The sequence below is a fragment of the Orycteropus afer genome, unplaced genomic scaffold, assembly GCF_000298275.1.
Source record: "Orycteropus afer afer isolate SDZICR_OR568_19922 unplaced genomic scaffold, OryAfe1.0 scaffold00018, whole genome shotgun sequence".
NCBI classification, from domain to species: Eukaryota; Metazoa; Chordata; class Mammalia; order Tubulidentata; family Orycteropodidae; genus Orycteropus; species Orycteropus afer.
In genome coordinates, this window is record NW_006921605.1 from 7,522,648 (window position 1) to 7,540,910 (window position 18,263).

The 18,263-nt window shown below is 58.4% G+C and overlaps 1 protein-coding gene across 1 annotated transcript; it reads left to right on the top strand.

The window, feature by feature from the left end:
- Positions 1 to 2,709: 2,709 nt before the first annotated feature.
- On the top strand, positions 2,710 to 17,845 carry HID1 (HID1 domain containing). Its single transcript, XM_007959873.1, has 19 exons — positions 2,710 to 2,727; positions 4,636 to 4,785; positions 5,353 to 5,523; positions 6,142 to 6,255; positions 6,863 to 6,969; positions 7,190 to 7,306; positions 8,958 to 9,180; positions 9,362 to 9,418; positions 10,137 to 10,277; positions 10,374 to 10,464; positions 10,621 to 10,772; positions 10,872 to 10,950; positions 14,167 to 14,331; positions 15,371 to 15,598; positions 15,973 to 16,079; positions 16,570 to 16,650; positions 17,229 to 17,320; positions 17,426 to 17,584; positions 17,782 to 17,845. The coding sequence occupies exons 1-19, from the start codon at positions 2,710 to 2,712 to the stop codon at positions 17,843 to 17,845; spliced, it is 2,316 nt and encodes a 771-aa protein (XP_007958064.1).
- Positions 17,846 to 18,263: the final 418 nt, after the last annotated feature.

Below are 18,263 nucleotides of genomic sequence, written 5' to 3' on the forward strand. Positions count from 1 at the left end.
CCGCTCCGCCCGGAGTGCCCGCGGGTCCCGGACGCACAGCCCCCGCTGACTCAATGCAAACAAAGCCGCCCGCGCCCGCCCGGGTCGAGGAACAGCTGGTGCGCGGCGGCCCGGCCTGGCTGGGCCCGGGGCGATGCCCGCGCCGCCAGGAAGGCCCACGTCTTCCTGGGAACGGCGTGGCAGCCTGGCAAGGGAACCTGCCCGCAGCGCCCACCTGCCTCAGCGTCCCTGCCCGGGGGCGTCTGAGCCGGGCCCAGCAGTGGGGATGTTGGATTTGCCCTCATTCTCTGTCCCCTGGGTCACGGCTGGGGACCCTCTCATTGTCCTCGGCCTCCCTGCCACCCCCTGCCTTCTGGCATGGGCGTAGGAGCGCTTATCAGCCTAGTCCACGATGACACCTCCTGCGGCCTCTTTGCCCCCAGTGGGCCACAGGAGGCCGCCTCCCTGCCAAGCCCTTCCCTTCTTTCCTCCACCCTTGAGCCAGACTGCTTTGACATTCTGACTCTCTGCTTTTGAAGGAGTTGGGACCTGCTGCCATATGGACCCTCCCACTTACCACCCCCAGGGCCCTCTCTTGCTCTGGGCAGTTAGACTGAGATCCAGCAAGCCATCCCTCCACTGCCAGCTGGTCACATCCCTGGAGGCCGGGCATCTGGTCTCCCCCCTGGACAGGTCGGCTGTCCGGCAAATGCCCAGGCCTCTGGAGGGTCCAGTGCCTGCCACGAGGCCTTTGAGGGAAGCCAGACCTCACTTCTCCCCACCATGCCCGTGCCTCTGGGCTAGTCCTGGTGCTCAGTGCTCTTGGGATGGGGTTTCCAGTCAGTGGGTGGGAGGGAGGGGGCAGGTGAGCCAGCCCCTCGACATGGGGCCACAGGACGGAGGGAGGCTCCATGTTTACCTACCTGGGGAGGAAACACCTTGCTGGCAGAGTGCTCCACGGGCTGTTGGCTCAGCAGCCCTGGTTCTTTGCCAGGCCCACAGGCCCAGCTCAGCCGGGACCCAGAGGACCTTGTGTGGGTTAGAGTCCTACCTGTGTCAGCCCCCTCCTCAGCACAGTGTCTCTCTGTCTTTCCCTGGCTGCAGCCCTCTGATGGGGCTGGCTGAGACAGCTATTCCGTTTCCCAACTGAGGACAGTGGGTCAGCTTGGGACAGAGCAGAAGGCAGAGACCAGCCTGGTGGGTAGGGCCCTGGGCTGCCCTCTCAGTGGCTGAAGCCTGGGATCTTGGGTGATGCCTTGGCTTGGGCAGTTCGGGGGTAAGGACCGGATTCCAGACAGGCATCCTGGACCTTGCCATTCAGTGTCCCCAGGACATTCGGCCTGTTGTCCACAGGGCATTTCAGGGGCAGTGCTAGGGAAACAGACTTCTGCTGTGGGCAGCGGACACGCAGGCCCAGCACCTTTCCCTGAGGCAGGGCCTAAACCGAGCTGCCCGGCCTTTCCCGCTTTCCTGTTCTGCTTCCTGTTTTCTTCCTGCCCCCTCGCCCAGCCCTGGGCCAAGCCTGACCTTGGTCCTGAGGGCAACAGCTTCTGCTGAGTTTCCTGACCCTCTCCTGGGGTAGGTGGGGCCCTGGGGGGCCTTCTTGGACCTGGGACCCTCCTGTCTGGAGATTGTCTGGAATCTCAGATGAGTCCTGCTGGGTGGTGGTTTGCACATGTATGCACATGTATGTGCGTGGGAGGCAGGGATGACAGGTCCCAGAACAGGTCACAGATGCCCTTAGTCCATTAGAACACTGCTGCCCCTACCCCCCTCCCCCAGTCCCCAGAGAAGCTGGAAAGGTGCGGCTGGTCCCCTGGGCCCATATTGGGATCTGGCCTGTGCTGAGTTAAAACCATCTGGTTTCCAACCAGCATGGACTGGTCCACCTCCAGCAAAAACACGCTTCAAAGAAACTGGCTTAGGGTTTAGAAGCTTCTGTGGGAAGCCCAGTGGAGCCCATCTGGGGAAACTGAGGCAGGAGCTGAGTCATGTCTCCCCTGCCGAAGCCTAAGGGATCCCTGTGACCCTGGCCAATCCCTGTAGCATCAGGCTGGCCTTGTGTGGTCAGTGAGTGGTCACTAAATCCAAGTGTCTGAACCACAGTGGGAGCAAGATAAGAGGCCCAAGTTGGGAATGAAGGAGATGGTCCCCACTCCTAAAGTCAAGGCCAGCCTTCTAGCTGGGGTCTCTCCTCTGCTTCCAGGGTGAGCTACCCTGGGGCCTTCTCAGGTCCCTCTTGAATCTGTCCCCTCATTTTGAATTCTGTCCCCAGATGACACTTGGCCCAGATGAACTAAGTCTGAGGTCATGTCACTTGGAGCCCAGATGAGTCCTTGACCCTCAAAAGGTGGTGGGGGACGCGTCAGAGATGGAGGGCTTCCCAGAGGCCCCTGTGTGGAGCTCCGACGTTTTTCTAGAATGTCCTCCCCCGACTCCTGCCCCAGACCCAGGCCAGAGTCCCGGCCCCGGACCCCAGAGGGCCGTCCAGGCTGAGGGCATGAGGGCCTCTCCTTTGGCCTTTGTTCCTGTCCCCCAGCTAACTGGCTTTACCAGTTCTGGGACTGAGTCGTCCTTTGTGCCAGCCTGTTCTGAGGGCCATGGCCCCATGTTACCCTGTGGGTACACCTGATGACCCTAGCCTGCATTTGGACGGTCCCACTGGTGTGTGGCCCTGTCTGCAGACAGGCTGAAGGGATCTCCAGGATGGATTTCAGCTGAGTGTCCACAATGTGCCTCAAGTGCAAGGTCAGGGAAGACTGGCTCGTGGACTGAGGGAGCCACAAGGCAATTGCACAGAGACCTGTAGGCTCAGGGACAGTGGTGAGTGCCAGAGGAAAGGGTGAGGGTTCAGGGGGAACAGACAGCCTGGAGGGCTGGGAAGGGGCTTCTTGGAAGTGCTTTCAGAACTGAACTTTTTTCCAGTGTGGCGTATATATATTTTTCTGATGTTAGGAGTGATACATATTTAGTGCAGCCCTATGGTGGTAGCAGGACCTCCGGCTTTCTCAGCTCTAGCTTCTTAGGAAACTGTAGATTGAGGCAATCAGGGAAGGCTTCCTGCAGGTGATATGTGGAGGGAACCTTAAAGGGGCAGGCCTGCCTGAGGGAGCAGAGGAGTGCCAGTCCCTCAACAGATGATCATTCAGAAAGCAAGTTGGTATTATGTGCTATTGCATAAAAATAGGAAAAATAAAAAACACACATACAGAGAGAGAGTTGCGGTGAACATTCTGGTTTGTTTTTGTTTAGTCTTTTATTCATATATGATTTAGTGCAAAATGACGATCACCCCATAGCGTATGCCCCTTCTTTTCCATATAACGTTGCACCGTGCGCATTTTCCATTCGTTGTTCTTTGAAAACATTATTTTCACAGCTGTGTGATACCAGCGATACCGTTGTGCGGATATGCCCACATTTTTGAAACATACCCCGGCCACTGGCTGCTTAGGTCGATTCCAGCATTTCACTGTTTCGACATAACACTTCGGTCAACATCCTCGCACCTGCACATCTCTGACTGTTTCTGTAGGAGACGTTTCTAGAAGTGGAATTTACGAGTCAAGGGGCACAAGTGTTTTTCTGGCCTTTTGCCTCAGTTGCACTGGTGGGCTTTTAGAATGTGGCATTGGAAGGGGAGGGTGTGCTGGGAAGAGGGGATGGCGTGAGCCGAGGGGAGAAAGAGCAGGGGTATGTCCAGGGGTAGGAGATACAGGTGTGTGTGTGTGTGTGTGTGTGCACCAGGAGCACTGGTGGTGCAGTGGTTAAGCGCTTGGCTAATAACCGAAAAGTTGGCAGTTGGAACCCACCAGCTGTTCCACAGGAGGAAGGATGTGACAGTTTGCTTCCATAAAGACTGACAGCCTTGGAAACTCTGTGGGGCAGTTCTACTCTGTCCTGCATGGGCACAATGAGTTGGAATTAACTGAATGGCAATCAGTTTTTTTGTTTTTGTTGTTTGGGTGTGTGCATGTGTGTACATGTATATGTATGTGTATGTGTTGGTGTATACGTGTGTGTGTGTGTCTTTAAGGTAGGGTTTGGCTGGCTGTGAAGCTGAGGTTTGCAGTTGGTTCAGCAGGCAATGGGGAGCCATTGAAGGTCTTTGAGTGAGGGAGCTATGCATTTGGCACTGTGCTTTGGAACATCTGAGTGGGGGGCAGTATGCATGGTGGATCAAGCAGGGGAAGTTGGAGGTGGGCCCTGGCAAGAGCGGTGAGGCCTGCACGGTGGCACTAGCAGCGGGCACTGAGCTGGACAGGTGTGGGTCAGGGAGCCTTGGAGTTTGAATCCATGGCATTGGAGATCGTTGAGTGTGCTGGGAGGGACACTTCTGGTGAACAGAATGCAGTGCATGTCCCCTTGGTCTGGGTCCCTGGGCAGGGACCTAGCAATGTGGCCTGGGGATGTGCCCTGCCAGAGGAGGACGGCGACTTAGCTGGGGTCACACACTCTCTGGGAATAGCTTGGGTTTTGCCTGCTAAGTGGATGCCCAGTTGAGTCCCAGTCATTTGCACTGACTGTCCCCAGCCCAGCTGTGCTGGCCAGCGGTGACGGGGGCTGAGTGTGTCCCTCACATGGGATGGAGCCAGGTAAACTCTGGGCCCAGAGACACAGAGTTGTGTAACTCTGAGACACTGGGTCCCCCCACAGCCTGTGGAAGCCACTGATGACGCCTTTTGGGACCAGTTCTGGGCAGACACAGCCACCTCAGTTCAGGACGTCTTTGCACTGGTGCCAGCAGCAGAGATACGGGCCGTACGGGAGGAGTCGCCCTCCAACCTGGCCACTCTGTGCTACAAGGTGGGGTGCCCGGCCCCTTCACCCCTCCCAGCAGGGCCGTGTCCCACCTTCCCAGCGGAGGCAAAGGGTGGTGCAGCCCTGCGCTCAGAGGGCAGGCACCCGGGATCCCCACCTCCAGGCCCAGGCAGTCTGAGGTCTCCCCAGTTCTCCTGACCCAGCTTGGTGGGGGACGTAATCACAGCAGCCCCATGTGGGAGTGGGAGGGCTTTCTCTGGGCCAGACCCTGGGAGCGTTTCCAGGTTCAGCTCAGTCAGCTCCCAGGCAGCCCTGGGAGGCTGCTGTTGCTGGGGTGGCCATTCCACAGCCAAAGGCTCTGAGCCTCGGGGAGGTGGCACCGCTCAGCTCAGCCTCAGCCAGGGCGTGGTGGCGAGCTCTCAGTTCTGCCTCCCAACCCTGAGCCCTCTGACCTGGTCCCCTTTGTGCCCCCCTCTGTCCCCGCCGTGTCCCCTCTCTGCCCACACTTCTGTCTGGAGAGCTGGCCCTTCGAGGTGGGGCTTCCAGCTGTGGCTCCCGTGGCCAGGTGCCCGCCCTGAGCCCTGGTGCCCTCTGCCCCCCGCCTCCCCGCAGGCCGTGGAGAAGCTGGTGCAGGGGGCCGAGAGCGGCTGCCACTCGGAGAAGGAGAAGCAGATTGTCCTAAACTGCAGTCGTCTCCTCACCCGTGTGCTGCCGTACATCTTTGAGGACCCCGACTGGAGGGGTTTCTTCTGGTCCACTGTGCCTGGGGCCGGCCGAGGAGGGGTCAGTGGGGCTGCTGGCCTGGGGGGTGGAGTGGAGGGCCAGGCACATCCTTTCAGGGCTCTTTTCCCCAGAAAAGGCCTCTGACAAGATGGGGGGGCAGCAGAGGTCTGGGAGTCAAGGTGCTCCTCAGACCCTCCTTTCCCACGGAGGTCCATCTCCGTACGGCCGGGAGCATGAGGGGACATGGAGGGAAGGCAGGGGCAGGGGTGGCTGGGTAAGGGGACAGCTGGGGGCTCTGAGAGCCACGCTGTGCTGTCCTCTCCGCAGCCCCACCCCTTGCCTGGCTTTATCTCCGGACAACCGGGCCAGGGCTGGGGTCCACGACAGGTCCAGAGCTGAGGCTCCCGAGGCTGGGGACATAGCCTGGCCCCTCCCCCAGCCAAGTGCCTCGCCCCATCACTGGGGAAGGGTCCTCCCTGCCCTGCCCCCGTGGGCTTCACTGGGAGCTTGGAGGTGACCAGAAGTCCACTTCCTCTTCCTCCTCTGGCCCCTTCCTTCCCCTCTCTGCCCATGGGTCCCTGCCTGGCCTAGTCCCCATCCCGTGTCCCGTATGCCCTGCGACCACCTCTCCTTGGCGAGTGCCCATTGGGTGGCCCTGTGGGTGCTCCGTCCCAGCAGGGAGAGGAGGAGGATGAAAACGCCCGGCCCCTGGCCGAGTCCCTGCTTCTGGCCGTCGCCGACCTGCTCTTCTGCCCAGACTTCACGGTCCAGAGCCACAGAAGGAGCACTGTGGTGAGAGCCCACCCCTCTGTGGCCAAGAAGGTTCTGCCCCTGAGTTGGGAACTGTTCTAGCTGATGCTTCTGGGGCAGGCTGCTGCATGGCAGGGGCTGCTCAGGGAGAGCCGGGCAGCCTGGCACACATGGCCCCGGAGGAGGAGGCGGGGGCTGCAGGGCTGGAGAGGAGCCAGCTGTGCCCGGGCCTGCCCCCAGCAGCCGGGCACAGGCACCCATTGTCTTGGCCGGCCCGAGGTGGGTGGGGGGTGGGGTAGGGCTTGGACATGGGAGGCTTGGTCCTCACCCTTCCTGTGGCCTGCATGGACTTGACCTTAGATGTTCTTTGCTTCCCACCCCCACGCACCACCAGGGGCATGCAGTCCTGCCCTCCTCTTATCTCCTTGCCTCAGGATGGACTGAGCAAGGAAAAAAAACAGTGTCAGACAAAAGAAAACTTAGTTTCCAAGAGACCCAAAAACATCCATTTCTTTCCTTGTAAATTAGGATCCAGGGCATTTGAGGGTCCGTCTTTAGGAGATGTTGTGGATCTCCGCCCCAGGGGTGCTGGGGTCCGTTCAGCGTTCCTTCTGGGCACTAGCCTGACATAACCCTATGCCTGTCCCAGGACTCGGCGGAGGACATCCACTCCCTGGATAGCTGTGAATACATCTGGGAGGCCGGTGTGGGCTTTGCACACTCCCCACAGCCCAGCTACACCCATGACATGAACCGGTGAGCCTGGGCCACTGCACGGCTGGACCCTGGGCCCCACACAGCTGCACCCCGAGGAGACCCTCCTCCCTGGCAACACGGCCTCAGCTTCAGTGACCCACGGGGATCATTTGTTTCCACGGACGTGGGCTGGGATGCCGGCCAGGGTGGGCAGCGCCCTCCTAGCAGGCAGCTGGGACCCTCAGGCACTGAACCCCTCCGGTTCCTCTTCTCTGCCAAGGACGGAACTGTTGAAGCTGCTGCTGACCTGCTTCTCCGAGGCCATGTACCTGCCGCCAGCTCCGGACAGTGGCAGCACTAACCCCTGGGTGCAGTTCTTTTGTTCCACGGAGAACAGGTGAGGAGTGCCTGGCCTTTCCATTCTCTTCTTGTCCAAGGCAGTCCAGAGCCCAGACTTCCCCGCCTGGTGAGTCTCATGGAGGTGCTGCCCCCTGGTGGTTCTGAATTGTAACTTTAGAGCCTCGCCTACCAGCGCTGTCTGTCAGCCTGTTGGATACCCAGGGACAGCGGAGTTGGATGACCCATACCTAGGTGCTCTGTCTACAGCAGTGCTGTCCAATAGGAAGGTACTATGCAATGAAAATGTCTAGTAGCAACATTAATAATTAAAAAGAAACAGGTGAAATTGATTATGATAATCTATTTCATTTAACCCAACATATTGAAAATAATAACATTTAACACATAACTAATATACAAAATTGTGAAGATAGTTTACATTTTTTTTTTTTTTTGTACTAAGTGCTCAAAACCTGGTATGTAGTTTGCACTACAGCGCATAGCAGTTTGGCCACATTTCAAGTGATCGGTAGCCACAGGGCAGCTTAGACACTGGACGGGGGGGGGGGAGATGTCATGAATAACCCTGAGGATGGGGGGGCCCCGGGGGGGCACTCTTGAGCTTAAGGGGCACATACGAGCTGTTATGCAAGCCATGTGGCTGCGTGGAGTGCGAGGAGAACGTGTGTATGTGAGGACACACGTCCCAGCTGTGCCGAGGACCATGCTGGCCACATGGAGGTCAGTGTCCCTAAGCGTGGTGGCTTGCCCCCCTTCTTTCTAACGTGGTTCCTACACCGTACCTTCGTCCTTCAGGTTTTGCTGGCTTCCTGCCCAGCTGTGTTTTTCTCCCAGAGAGAAGGGGCCCCAGGGGATCCCTCCCACCAGCGCAGTCAAGAGCTGGGCAGTTTTCTTTGTCACCAGCCTTCTCAGGCTGACTGCCCCCAGGTGCTGTGTCCTCTCTGGCGCTCCTTTAACCTCTTTGAGTCTCACTTTCCTCATCTGTAAGGTGAGGAGCTTGAACCCTGACATCCTCGGAATCTCTGAATCTGCTTGTGTGGCAGCCTGGGCGGCTGACTGAGGGTGCGCTCTGCCTCGGGCTGAGTGAGTGTGCGCTCTGTGTCTGGGAGTCTCTGGGTGGTGCAGTCAGTGAACTCAGTTGCTAACCAAAGAGTGGAGGTCGAGTCCACCCAGAGGCACCTCAGAAGAAAGGCCTGGCGATCTACTTCTGAAAAACTAGCCACTGAGACCTGTGGAACACAGTTCTTCTCTGACCCACTGACGCACGTGGGGTCTCCATGGAGCGCAGTTCTCTGGCCCACTGAACACGTGGGGTCTCAGCAAGCACTCCCCTGAGGCATGTTCTGCGTCCTCCTGTGGGCCTTTAGCCCCTTCTATCCTCCCGAGCAACACCAGCTGCCTCTTGAGAACCTAAGGGGTGTGGGCATAGTTTCTACCAAGAGCCGCACCTATGAGTTGTCAGGCTACTCTTGGTAACGAGATCCCTCTGCCTTTTGTCCAGTCAGGCGCAGGCTGGAGCCCAGACCTGGGCCTGGACGTGGAGGGGTCTTTTGCACTCAGCACGGGCAGGGTCATGGTCCCGTTCCCCGCTTCCAGCCCAGGCCTGGCTCGACACTCTTGAATGGGGAGCTGCTCGGCGGGCCTCCCCCGTACCTGGTGGTCAGCACCCACCTCCTCTCCCTCTGCAGACACGCCCTGCCCCTCTTCACCTCCCTGCTCAACACCGTGTGTGCCTATGACCCTGTGGGCTACGGGATCCCCTACAATCACCTGCTCTTCTCCGACTACCGGGAGCCCCTGGTGGAGGAGGCTGCCCAAGTGCTCATCGTCACCTTGGACCACGACAGTGCCACCAGTGCCAGCCCCACCGTGGATGGCACCACCACAGGCACTGCCATGGACGACGCAGATGTAAGGATGAAGGCAGTGGCCCTGCCAGGTGGTGGGGGACCCCTTCTAGCATCAGGCACCTTGTGCTGTAGGGGGAGTATCTGAGGCCAGAAGGACTTGGCTGCTACCATGCAGGCCTGGGATCGGGGCCTGGAGAGAGGGGTGAGGGCACCCACTCACCACAGGCCTCCACCCCCAACAGCCGCCAGGCCCCGAGAACCTGTTTGTGAACTACCTGTCCCGCATCCACAGAGAGGAGGTGAGTCCAGCCCTGGTCTTGCTCAGTCAGATGGATTAGGGGATGGGCAGTGAAGGTATGATAGGAAGATAGAAGAGAAAATGCTGTTCCTACAGAAAGGAATTCGAGTCCTCCGTGGACTCAGGCCACCCCGGATAAAATAGTGATGGTGGGGGTGGGGGTAGGGGTAGGGGGAGATGCAGAAAAGCCCTAATGGCCTCAACTGGGTGGGAATAGCTGGGGAGGCTTCCTGGAGGCGGTGGCTCTGCGGTCAAGTTGCAGAGGTAGAGCGGAAAGGACAGTGGAGGTGAAAGTGCAGCAGGCCTGAGTTCTGGTCCCATCCAGACACTTGCAGGAGGCTCAGAAGCTTCCAGAGCTCTAACTTCTTCAGCGATGAGATGTGGACGGTGACCACAGTGGCTGCTTCCTCACCTTGTGAGGACAAATGAGCATAGCTCTGTGGCCCAGCACACAGTAGGTGCTTAGTAAATGGCAGCTTTGTTAATAGCAGGCTGATGGGAAGGAGGCGGGAGAGTGGCACCTGCCAACAAGGGGTCCAGGTGGGCAGGGACTAGGTTCAGGGTGTGTGTGCAGGTGTTGGGCAGGCACTAGGAGCAGCCTTGCTTGGGGTGGGCAACCTGGGGCCGGGGGGGCGGGGCTGTGGTCTGACCAAGGGGTCTATGGAAGAGGCATCTGTGGGGGCCTGGGCTGGAAGACCCTTTGTCTGTCCCTCGCCCAGGACTTCCAGTTCATCCTTAAGGGTATGGCGCGGCTGCTGTCCAACCCCCTGCTCCAGACCTACCTGCCCAACTCCACCAAGAAGATCCAGTTCCACCAGGAGCTCCTGGTTCTTTTCTGGAAGCTCTGTGACTTCAACAAGGTGGGCACCTAAGGGATCTGCCTGGAGGTGGGAGGCCCCGGGGGCTGAGGGGGGCGGAGCTGCCCTTCTGTCTGACCCGCCCACCTGCGCCCTCAGAAGTTCCTCTTCTTCGTGTTGAAGAGCAGTGACGTGCTGGACATCTTGGTCCCCATTCTCTACTTCCTCAACGACGCGCGAGCCGATCAGTGTGAGATGGGGGCAGGCGTGGGGTCGCGGGGGCTCCCTCGCAGAGGGCGGGGTCCCACCGGTCTGTACCGCCTCTCCGGGGCTCGGGCCTGGGGCCCTGACTGCCTCAGTCTCCCTCCCCTCCCCACCCATGGTGACCTTGTGTCGCGTGCCGCAGCGCGGGTGGGCCTCATGCACATCGGCGTCTTCATCCTCCTGCTGCTGAGCGGGGAGCGGAACTTCGGGGTGCGGCTCAACAAGCCCTATTCAGTGCGTGTGCCCATGGATATCCCGGTCTTCACGGGGACCCACGCCGACCTGCTCATTGTGGTGAGGGGCGCTTGTGGGCAGAGCCCGGGCGCGTGGGGACGTGTCTCGGCCGTCTGGAGGCGACGGGGACCCATGGCTGCCCCCCTGCCCCCGGCACAGGTCTTCCACAAGATCATCACCAGCGGGCACCAGCGGCTGCAACCCCTCTTCGATTGCCTGCTGACGATAGTGGTCAACGGTAGGCTGAGCTCCCCACCAGGTGGCGCCAGGCCCCAGGCTGACCTGCCGCGGGCTTCCAGGTTCAAACTCGCTCTGTCCAGCAAAAGTTTAATGCGAGCCAAACTTGCGTTTTCCAGCAGCCACATTCAAATCATGAAACAGATGACACAATTTTTTAAAATTTATTTTTATTGTGAAAACATACATACCAAGGGATTCACCAACATAACAGCTTCCCCGTTTACAGCTAAGGGACATTGATGACACTTTTCGTGTTGTGACACCATTAGTGTCTGTCCTTTTCCAAGATATCCCACCCCCGTCTGCATAAACTCAATGGCCCCCAGACAAAAGCTGCCTCTTCTCCCCTCCCTCCTACCCCTGGTAATAACCACTAATAATCTGGTAACCAACAAAGTTTCCTTCCATATATAAACATTCCCTTGACTTTTTATAATAGTGGACTTATAAAATATTTGTCCTTCTCTGATTGACTTATTTCACTCAGCATAATGTCCCCAGGTTCATCCATGTTATGTGGTGTTTTGCAGATTTTACATTAATCTTTAGTGTTGCATGGTATTCCATTATGTGTATGTCCCATAGTTTGGTTATCCATTCCTCAGTTGATGGGCACTTAGGTTGTTTCCATCTTTTTGCTGTTGGAAACAGTGCTGCAATGAACATGGGTGTGCATACATCTGTTCGTGTCCTGGCTTTCACTTCTTTAGGATATATATGCCGAGTAATGGGATTGCTGGATCAAATGGCATTTCTGTTTCCAACTTTGTAAGGAATCACCACACCGATTTCCACAGTGGTTGTATCATTTTACAGTTCCACCAGCAGCGTATGAGTCCCACGTTCTCCACATCCCCACCAGCATTTGTTGTTTTCTGTCTTATTCAACTTTGCCATTAGTGCTGGGGTGAGATACCATCTCATGGTTGTTTGAAGGAACATTGATCAATCTACTTCCATAGAGATACTGCCTTGGAAACCCAAGGAGGGAGGGGTTTCTATGAGTCAGATCCGACTTGACAGCAGTGAGTTTTTTTTGTTTTTTTTTTTAATAGCTAATGATCATGAATATTTCTTCATGTGTTTGTTGGCCACCTGAATATCTTCTCTGGCAAAGTGTCTGTTCATGTCTTCCGCTCATTTTTTTAAAAATTGGATTGTTTGTCTTTTTGATGTTGAGATGTTGGGAGTTTTCTACAAATTTTAGAGATAAGTCCCTTAGATGACACAAATTTTAATAATCTGTTTTGTTTCACCCACTCTATCTAAAATGTCCCTGGTGGCACAAATGGTTGGGGTTTGACTTCTAACCTAAAGGTTGGTGGTTCAAACCCATCCAGGGTGCTGGGGAAGACAGGCCTGACAACTGCTTCTGTCAAAATTACAGCCAAGAAAACCCCCTGAGCAGGGTTTTTTTTTTTTTGGATCCAAAATATTACCATTTTAACACATAACCAGTATACAAATATATTAACATGATAGTTTCTATTCCTTTTTTTTTCTTTTTGGCACCAAGTCTTTGAAACCCCATGTGTATTGTTTTCCACTTACAGTACAGCTCAGCCAGGACTAGCTGTGCTTCAAGTGTGTGATGGCTACACGTGGCTTGTGGTTACCATGTTGGACACGCAGGTTTACATGGCTAGAGTCCGGGGACCTGGGAAGGTCAAGGTCACCTCTGCTCTGCCTTCATGTTACTCCCCTGGCAAGGCCAGCATGTCCCTTCTAAGAGAGGAGGCAGAGGGCTTAGTGGGCTGGGGCAGGGCGGCTGCAGCCACCAGGATGATGTCAGCATGAACACCTTGAGAGGGGATGTCCCGGGTAGGGGTGGCTGGCTCCTTGGTGCTCTGATTTGGAGCTGGGTCGTGTGGCCTGGAGGCACAGAAGCCTCTAGCTGGGCAGTGAGCTCTGAGCCCAGGGCCAAGCCTTTCCTTGTTGCTCACCAGCTCCATCCCATGAATCTTAAGTGAGCGCCCTAAGCATGCTGGCTCTGAGAACATGTGCGTGAGCAAAAAGGACACCATCCTGCCCCTGTGGGGTCCTCAGGCTAGTGAGAGACGAGGACACAAGTCAAAGAATGGCTGGTCACCTGACTCCAAGCTGCACTCAATGTTCAGCATCGATTCCAACTCACAGAGCTGTGCAAACAGGGTGATTGGTGGTGTAGTGGTTAAGGCATTTGGCTGCTAACCAAAAGGTCAGTGGTTCGAACCCACCAGCTGCTCTGCAGAAGAGAGATGAGGCAGTCTGCTTTTGTAAAGATTTATAGCCTTGGAACCCAATTAGGGAGTCACTAGGAGTAAGAATTGACTTGGTGGCAGTGAGTTTGGGTTGGTTGGAATGAGAGCATGAGGAGCCCTGGTGACGCAGTGGTGAAATGCTCAGCTGCTAACCTAGAGGTCTGTGGTTCAAACCTATCAGGCATTGCATAGGAGAAAGATGAGGCAGTCTGCTTCCTTAAAGACTATAGCCTTGGAAACTCTGTGGGGCAGTTCTGCTCTGTCGTGTTGGGTTGCTGTGTGTGAGAATATACTCAGGTGCGCCCCGTCCTGACAGTGATCTAGCAGAGTCCTGGGTGCTGCAAATGATTATCACCCTCAGCGCTAGCCAACAGTCCGGTCTTCATGTCCCCTGAGAGGTGCCTCGGAAGGAAGGCCTGGCAATCTACTTTAACGAAACCGTCCTGTGGGGAGAAACCGTGGGGCACAGTTCTCCCCTGACACACACGTGGGTTTGCCACGAGTTGTAGTTGACACAACAGCAGCTGGTTTAGTTTTTTGCTTTTTTAAATGACAGCAGCTGGACAGTCTAGGACTTAACGGTCCCGAGTCCACCTCCCTGCCCGATCATTTTATAACTGGGGAACTTGAGGGGCAGGTTTGCAAACTTCTCTGAGCCTCAGTTTGCTCTTCTGTAAAATGGAGATAATCTTGTCTGTGTCCTGCCTCCCACTCAGGGGTGAGGAGGATGGGAGGAGATGGGACATGTGAGCGGCTTTGTAAACGGCATAGCTGCCCACACAGTCGGTGGCCTGCAGGGGCTCTGCAGAAGGCCCGGCCCGGGCTTCTAGGGGCCTGGGCTTCCTGGCTCTGGGGGGTCTTCTAGGTGAGGGGCAGGGAGGGATTGGAGCTGGAGCATCTTGTCCTGCCCAGGCCCAGGATGTGCAGGGGCGGCTGGAGTGGGGCCCCAGGAGTGAGCCCACCCTCCCCTGCAGTGTCCCCCTACCTCAAGAGCCTGTCCATGGTGGCCGCCAACAAGCTGCTGCACCTGCTTGAGGCCTTCTCTACCACCTGGTTCCTCTTCTCGGCGGCCCAGAACCACCACCTGGTCTTCTTCCTTCTGGAGGTCTTCAACAACATCATCCAGTACCAATTTGATGGTGAGGCACCCACCCAGTCCCCCTTGGAAACCAGCACAAGGGGCTCACCTGGCCTAGCCTGGGGGCGGGGAGCAGTGGGTGAGGGAGCCTTCCACCTAAGGTGGGTGCAACACAAGAGCTGGCCCTCTACCCCCGCCCTACTCACTCAACACGAGTTATTAAGCACCTCCTAGTGGCAGGTGTTCAGAAGGAAGGTTGGGCAATCCACTTCCGTAGTGATACTGCCTCGGAAACCCAAGGAGGGGTTGCTGTGAGTCAGGTCCGACTGGACGGCACATAACAACAACAACAGCATTAAGTGAAAAAGCCCTGAGAACAGGGAGAAGGCAGGGCAGTGTGAAGGCGTGCAGGCTCACCCCAACCTCGTCTTCTTGGACCCCTCCCTGGATACCTGGCTCAGGGGCAGTCAGAATACACCTGGCTTGGTGTGGACTCTGTCACGCTGGGCCCGCCCCCGTCACTGGGTGCTACCCTTTCGTGTGCCACACTGGTGGTTCAATGCTAGAATTCTCGCCTTCCATGTGGGAGATCTGGGTTCGACTCTCGGCCAAGGCACCTCCAGTGGGGACTTGTGTGTTGCTATGATGCCGAATAGGTTTCAGCGGAGCTTCTAGGCTAAGAAAGACTAGGAAGAAAGGCCTGGCAGTCTACTTCCGAAAATCAGCCAGGGACAGGCCTGTGGATCACAGCAGCAGGTCTGTCACCGCGCTGGGAATGGTGAAGGGCCAGGCAGTGCTTCGTTTGGTTGTGCCTGGGGGCACCATGAGTCGGGGGCCAACCTGACGGTAGCTGACGACACTCTTCTTTGGTGCTGAGTTGTGAGGTGGTCCAGAAGGCCCGGGAGAGGGGCATGGGGGCAGCTCAGGCCCGAGGCTTTCCTGACAATGTGGCACCAGCCCTGCCCCACCCCTCCTCCCTGAGGCTGCTACCCCTAGGTAGATGCCCTCCTGCCTCCCAAACTCCCCCTTGCACAGCTCACCCAGATGGGGTGGGACGAGGGGGTCTCCCTGAGTTGAGGCGCACTCCCCCCCATCCCCAGGCAACTCCAACCTGGTCTACGCCATCATCCGAAAACGCAGTGCCTTCCACCAGCTGGCCAACCTGCCCACCGACCCGCCCGCCATCCACAAGGCGTTGCAGCGGCGCCGGCGGGCGCCTGAAGCCCTGTCCCGCACTGGCTCACAGGAAGGCGCCTCCATGGAGGGCTCCCGCCCCGCCGCCCCCGCTGAGCCTGGCACCCTGAAGACCAGCCTCGTGGCCACGCCAGGTCTGGCACTGGCAGGAGGGAGGGGAGCGTGGATGCCAGCATGGTCGGGATGGCCCTGGGCTCAGGGTGTCACGCCCAGCTCTGCGTAGGGAAGAGCCCGGGTCGGGATGCAGAGGGGATGGACAACAGGGGTGAGGGGAGACATATTGGGGGCCCAGGTACTGGGTGGGCCCAGGAGGGGCAGCTTGGTTGGGGAGATGGGGCCTCGGGGCTGCATGTAGCCTCTGGGAGGAGTGGGCACACAGGTGGGGGTTTGGGGGCAAGATTGGGCACAGTGCCTCTAAGTAGAGAGTGAGCCTCTGGAGGGCAAGGCCCAGTGGAGGGAGACTGGCTAGGGGCCTGTGGAGGCGCCTCACTGCCACCTGTGCCCTCAGGCATTGACAAGCTGACGGAGAAGTCCCAGGTGTCAGAGGATGGCACCTTGCGGTCCTTGGAACCAGAGCCCCAGCAGGGCTCAGGGGATGGTGGCCCCGTTGTGGGGGTGGGCGGCGGAGAGTCCTGGAGCAGGGTGAGCTGGGCTTCCCTTCCTGTCTGGGGTGGAGGGGTGGGCACCCAGTGCCCCGGGCACCAGAGTTGGCACTGCCAGGGCCCTCTTGCTGGGGGCAGGGAACTTTCACTCCCCCTGCCCCCCCCCCGCCCCCGCTGGTTTCCTGGGCTCAAGTCCTTGGCCTTCAGACTCCTCATCCATCAGCCTTATCTGCAGCCAGCCGGCCTTTACCCACCTGCCAGGTCAGCCCCTGGCCCTAAACCTGTCACAGCTACACTGGGCCGCCCTGGCCTGGAGCCCAGGGCAAAGGGTGCTGGGCTGGGCCTCCATGGGGAGTGAGGCCCCAGCTCCCCCCCCACCCCTTGCCCCACGGTCCAGCAGGGAAGCCTGATGACCCTCCCAGGTTCCGGCCAGTGGGAGACAGGGAAGGGGGGCTTCCCTCCCCCTACCCCCCCCCTCATGCCCCGTTCCTTCTCGGGTCCAGGAGTCCGGCCAGGTGTGGCGGGAGCAGCGGCGACCATCCAGTGGGTCTGCCAGTGGGCAATGGAGCCCAACGTCGGAGTGGGTGAGGGGCCCATGGTGGAGCAGCCGGGGTTGGGGTTGGGCAGATGGGCAGAGGTGGGGCCTGGCTCGGGGGACTCTGGTCCTCGGAGGGACTGACCTGGGCATTCGGGAGAGACAGAGTTGGGGACATGTCTGAAGCACTGTCTGGCATGGGGGTGGGCTCTGTGGTCATCATTCCGGCCAGGTGACCTTAGCTTCCCTGCTTCACTGTCCACACTGTTCCCCAGGGCTCCCCAGCACCCACAGTGTGGATTTGTTCGTAGTACCCATCCTGACTTCTCTCCAAGTCACTTCCCCATCCCCTGGTTCCCTGAAATCACCACTAACTGCACTGGACGGAGACAGGGATGGTGTTTGCCAGCCATGCCACCATGAGGGCTTGGGGCACCATCTTCTCCCCCATTATTAATGGTTGCTGCACCATCCTCCCCCCCGTTGTTAACGGTCGCTGCTCCTGGCACTGCCCTGGGCCAGGCCCAGGCAACCAGGGTTCTGGGGGCATGGTTCAGGGTCTGGGTCAAGGCTGTCGTACAGCTCCGGGGCTCTCTCCCGAGCCCAGGCAGCCTGTCCTTCCCCCAGGTGCTGTCCTGGAAGTCCAAGCTGCCGCTGCAGACCATCATGAGGCTGCTGCAGGTGCTGGTTCCGCAGGTGGAGAAGATCTGCATCGACAAGTGAGGCGGGGCGGGGCCAGGTGGGCGGCCCAGGCTCCGGGCGGGGGCCAGGGTACGCCCTGTGCTCCCCGGTGACCCCACCTGCCCGCCCGCCCATCCCTGCAGGGGCCTGACGGATGAGTCCGAGATCCTGCGCTTCCTGCAACACGGGACCCTGGTGGGGCTCCTCCCTGTGCCCCACCCCATCCTCATCCGCAAGTACCAGGCCAACTCGGGCACCGCCATGTGGTTCCGCACCTATATGTGGGGCGTCATCTACCTGAGGTGGGCCGCGGGGCGACGGTGTGGGGCCCACGTGAGGGGCCTGCTCTGCGGGGACCTTGGCCCTGAGTCCCCTCATCTGTAGGGGGTGCAAATGTCAAGACAGTGGCTCAGGGTGGCCTTTCTGGTTGAGGGTGGGGGCCTCGGGGCTGGAAGGGACTAATGCCCAGCTCCAGCTGTGACAGCCTTTCCTTCCTCAGGAATGTGGACCCGCCTGTCTGGTACGACACCAACGTGAAGCTGTTTGAGATCCAACGGGTGTGAAGATGGGGGGCCAGGGCTCTGGCCCCCCATGCTTCCCCTCCCCCACTGTTCTTAGCTTTAAGTGACCACGACCAGGGCGGGGGGCAGGCCGAGTGGCCAGGTCTGGGATGCTAGGCCCCAGGAAGCCCCTCATGGCTGGGGGAAGGTGGGGACTGGCCCCGACCCCCTCACGCTGGCCTCCAGGACTGTAGGGAACCTTCACTCTGGGACTTCCTCCAGATCCATCAGTACCGCCCAGTTCCAGTACTGCCTGCCCTGGAGGCCTCTGTGCCCTAATGGGGTTGCCCAAGAAAGGGCCTCGGGCTGTCCCTTGAGGTACCTTGACAGGGTAAGGGGACCCCCCCAAGCCTCCTAACCTGACCCCTGTTCCAGGCCCGGCTCACTGCCAGGCCCGTGGAAGGAGGGAGTGTGCCACGCT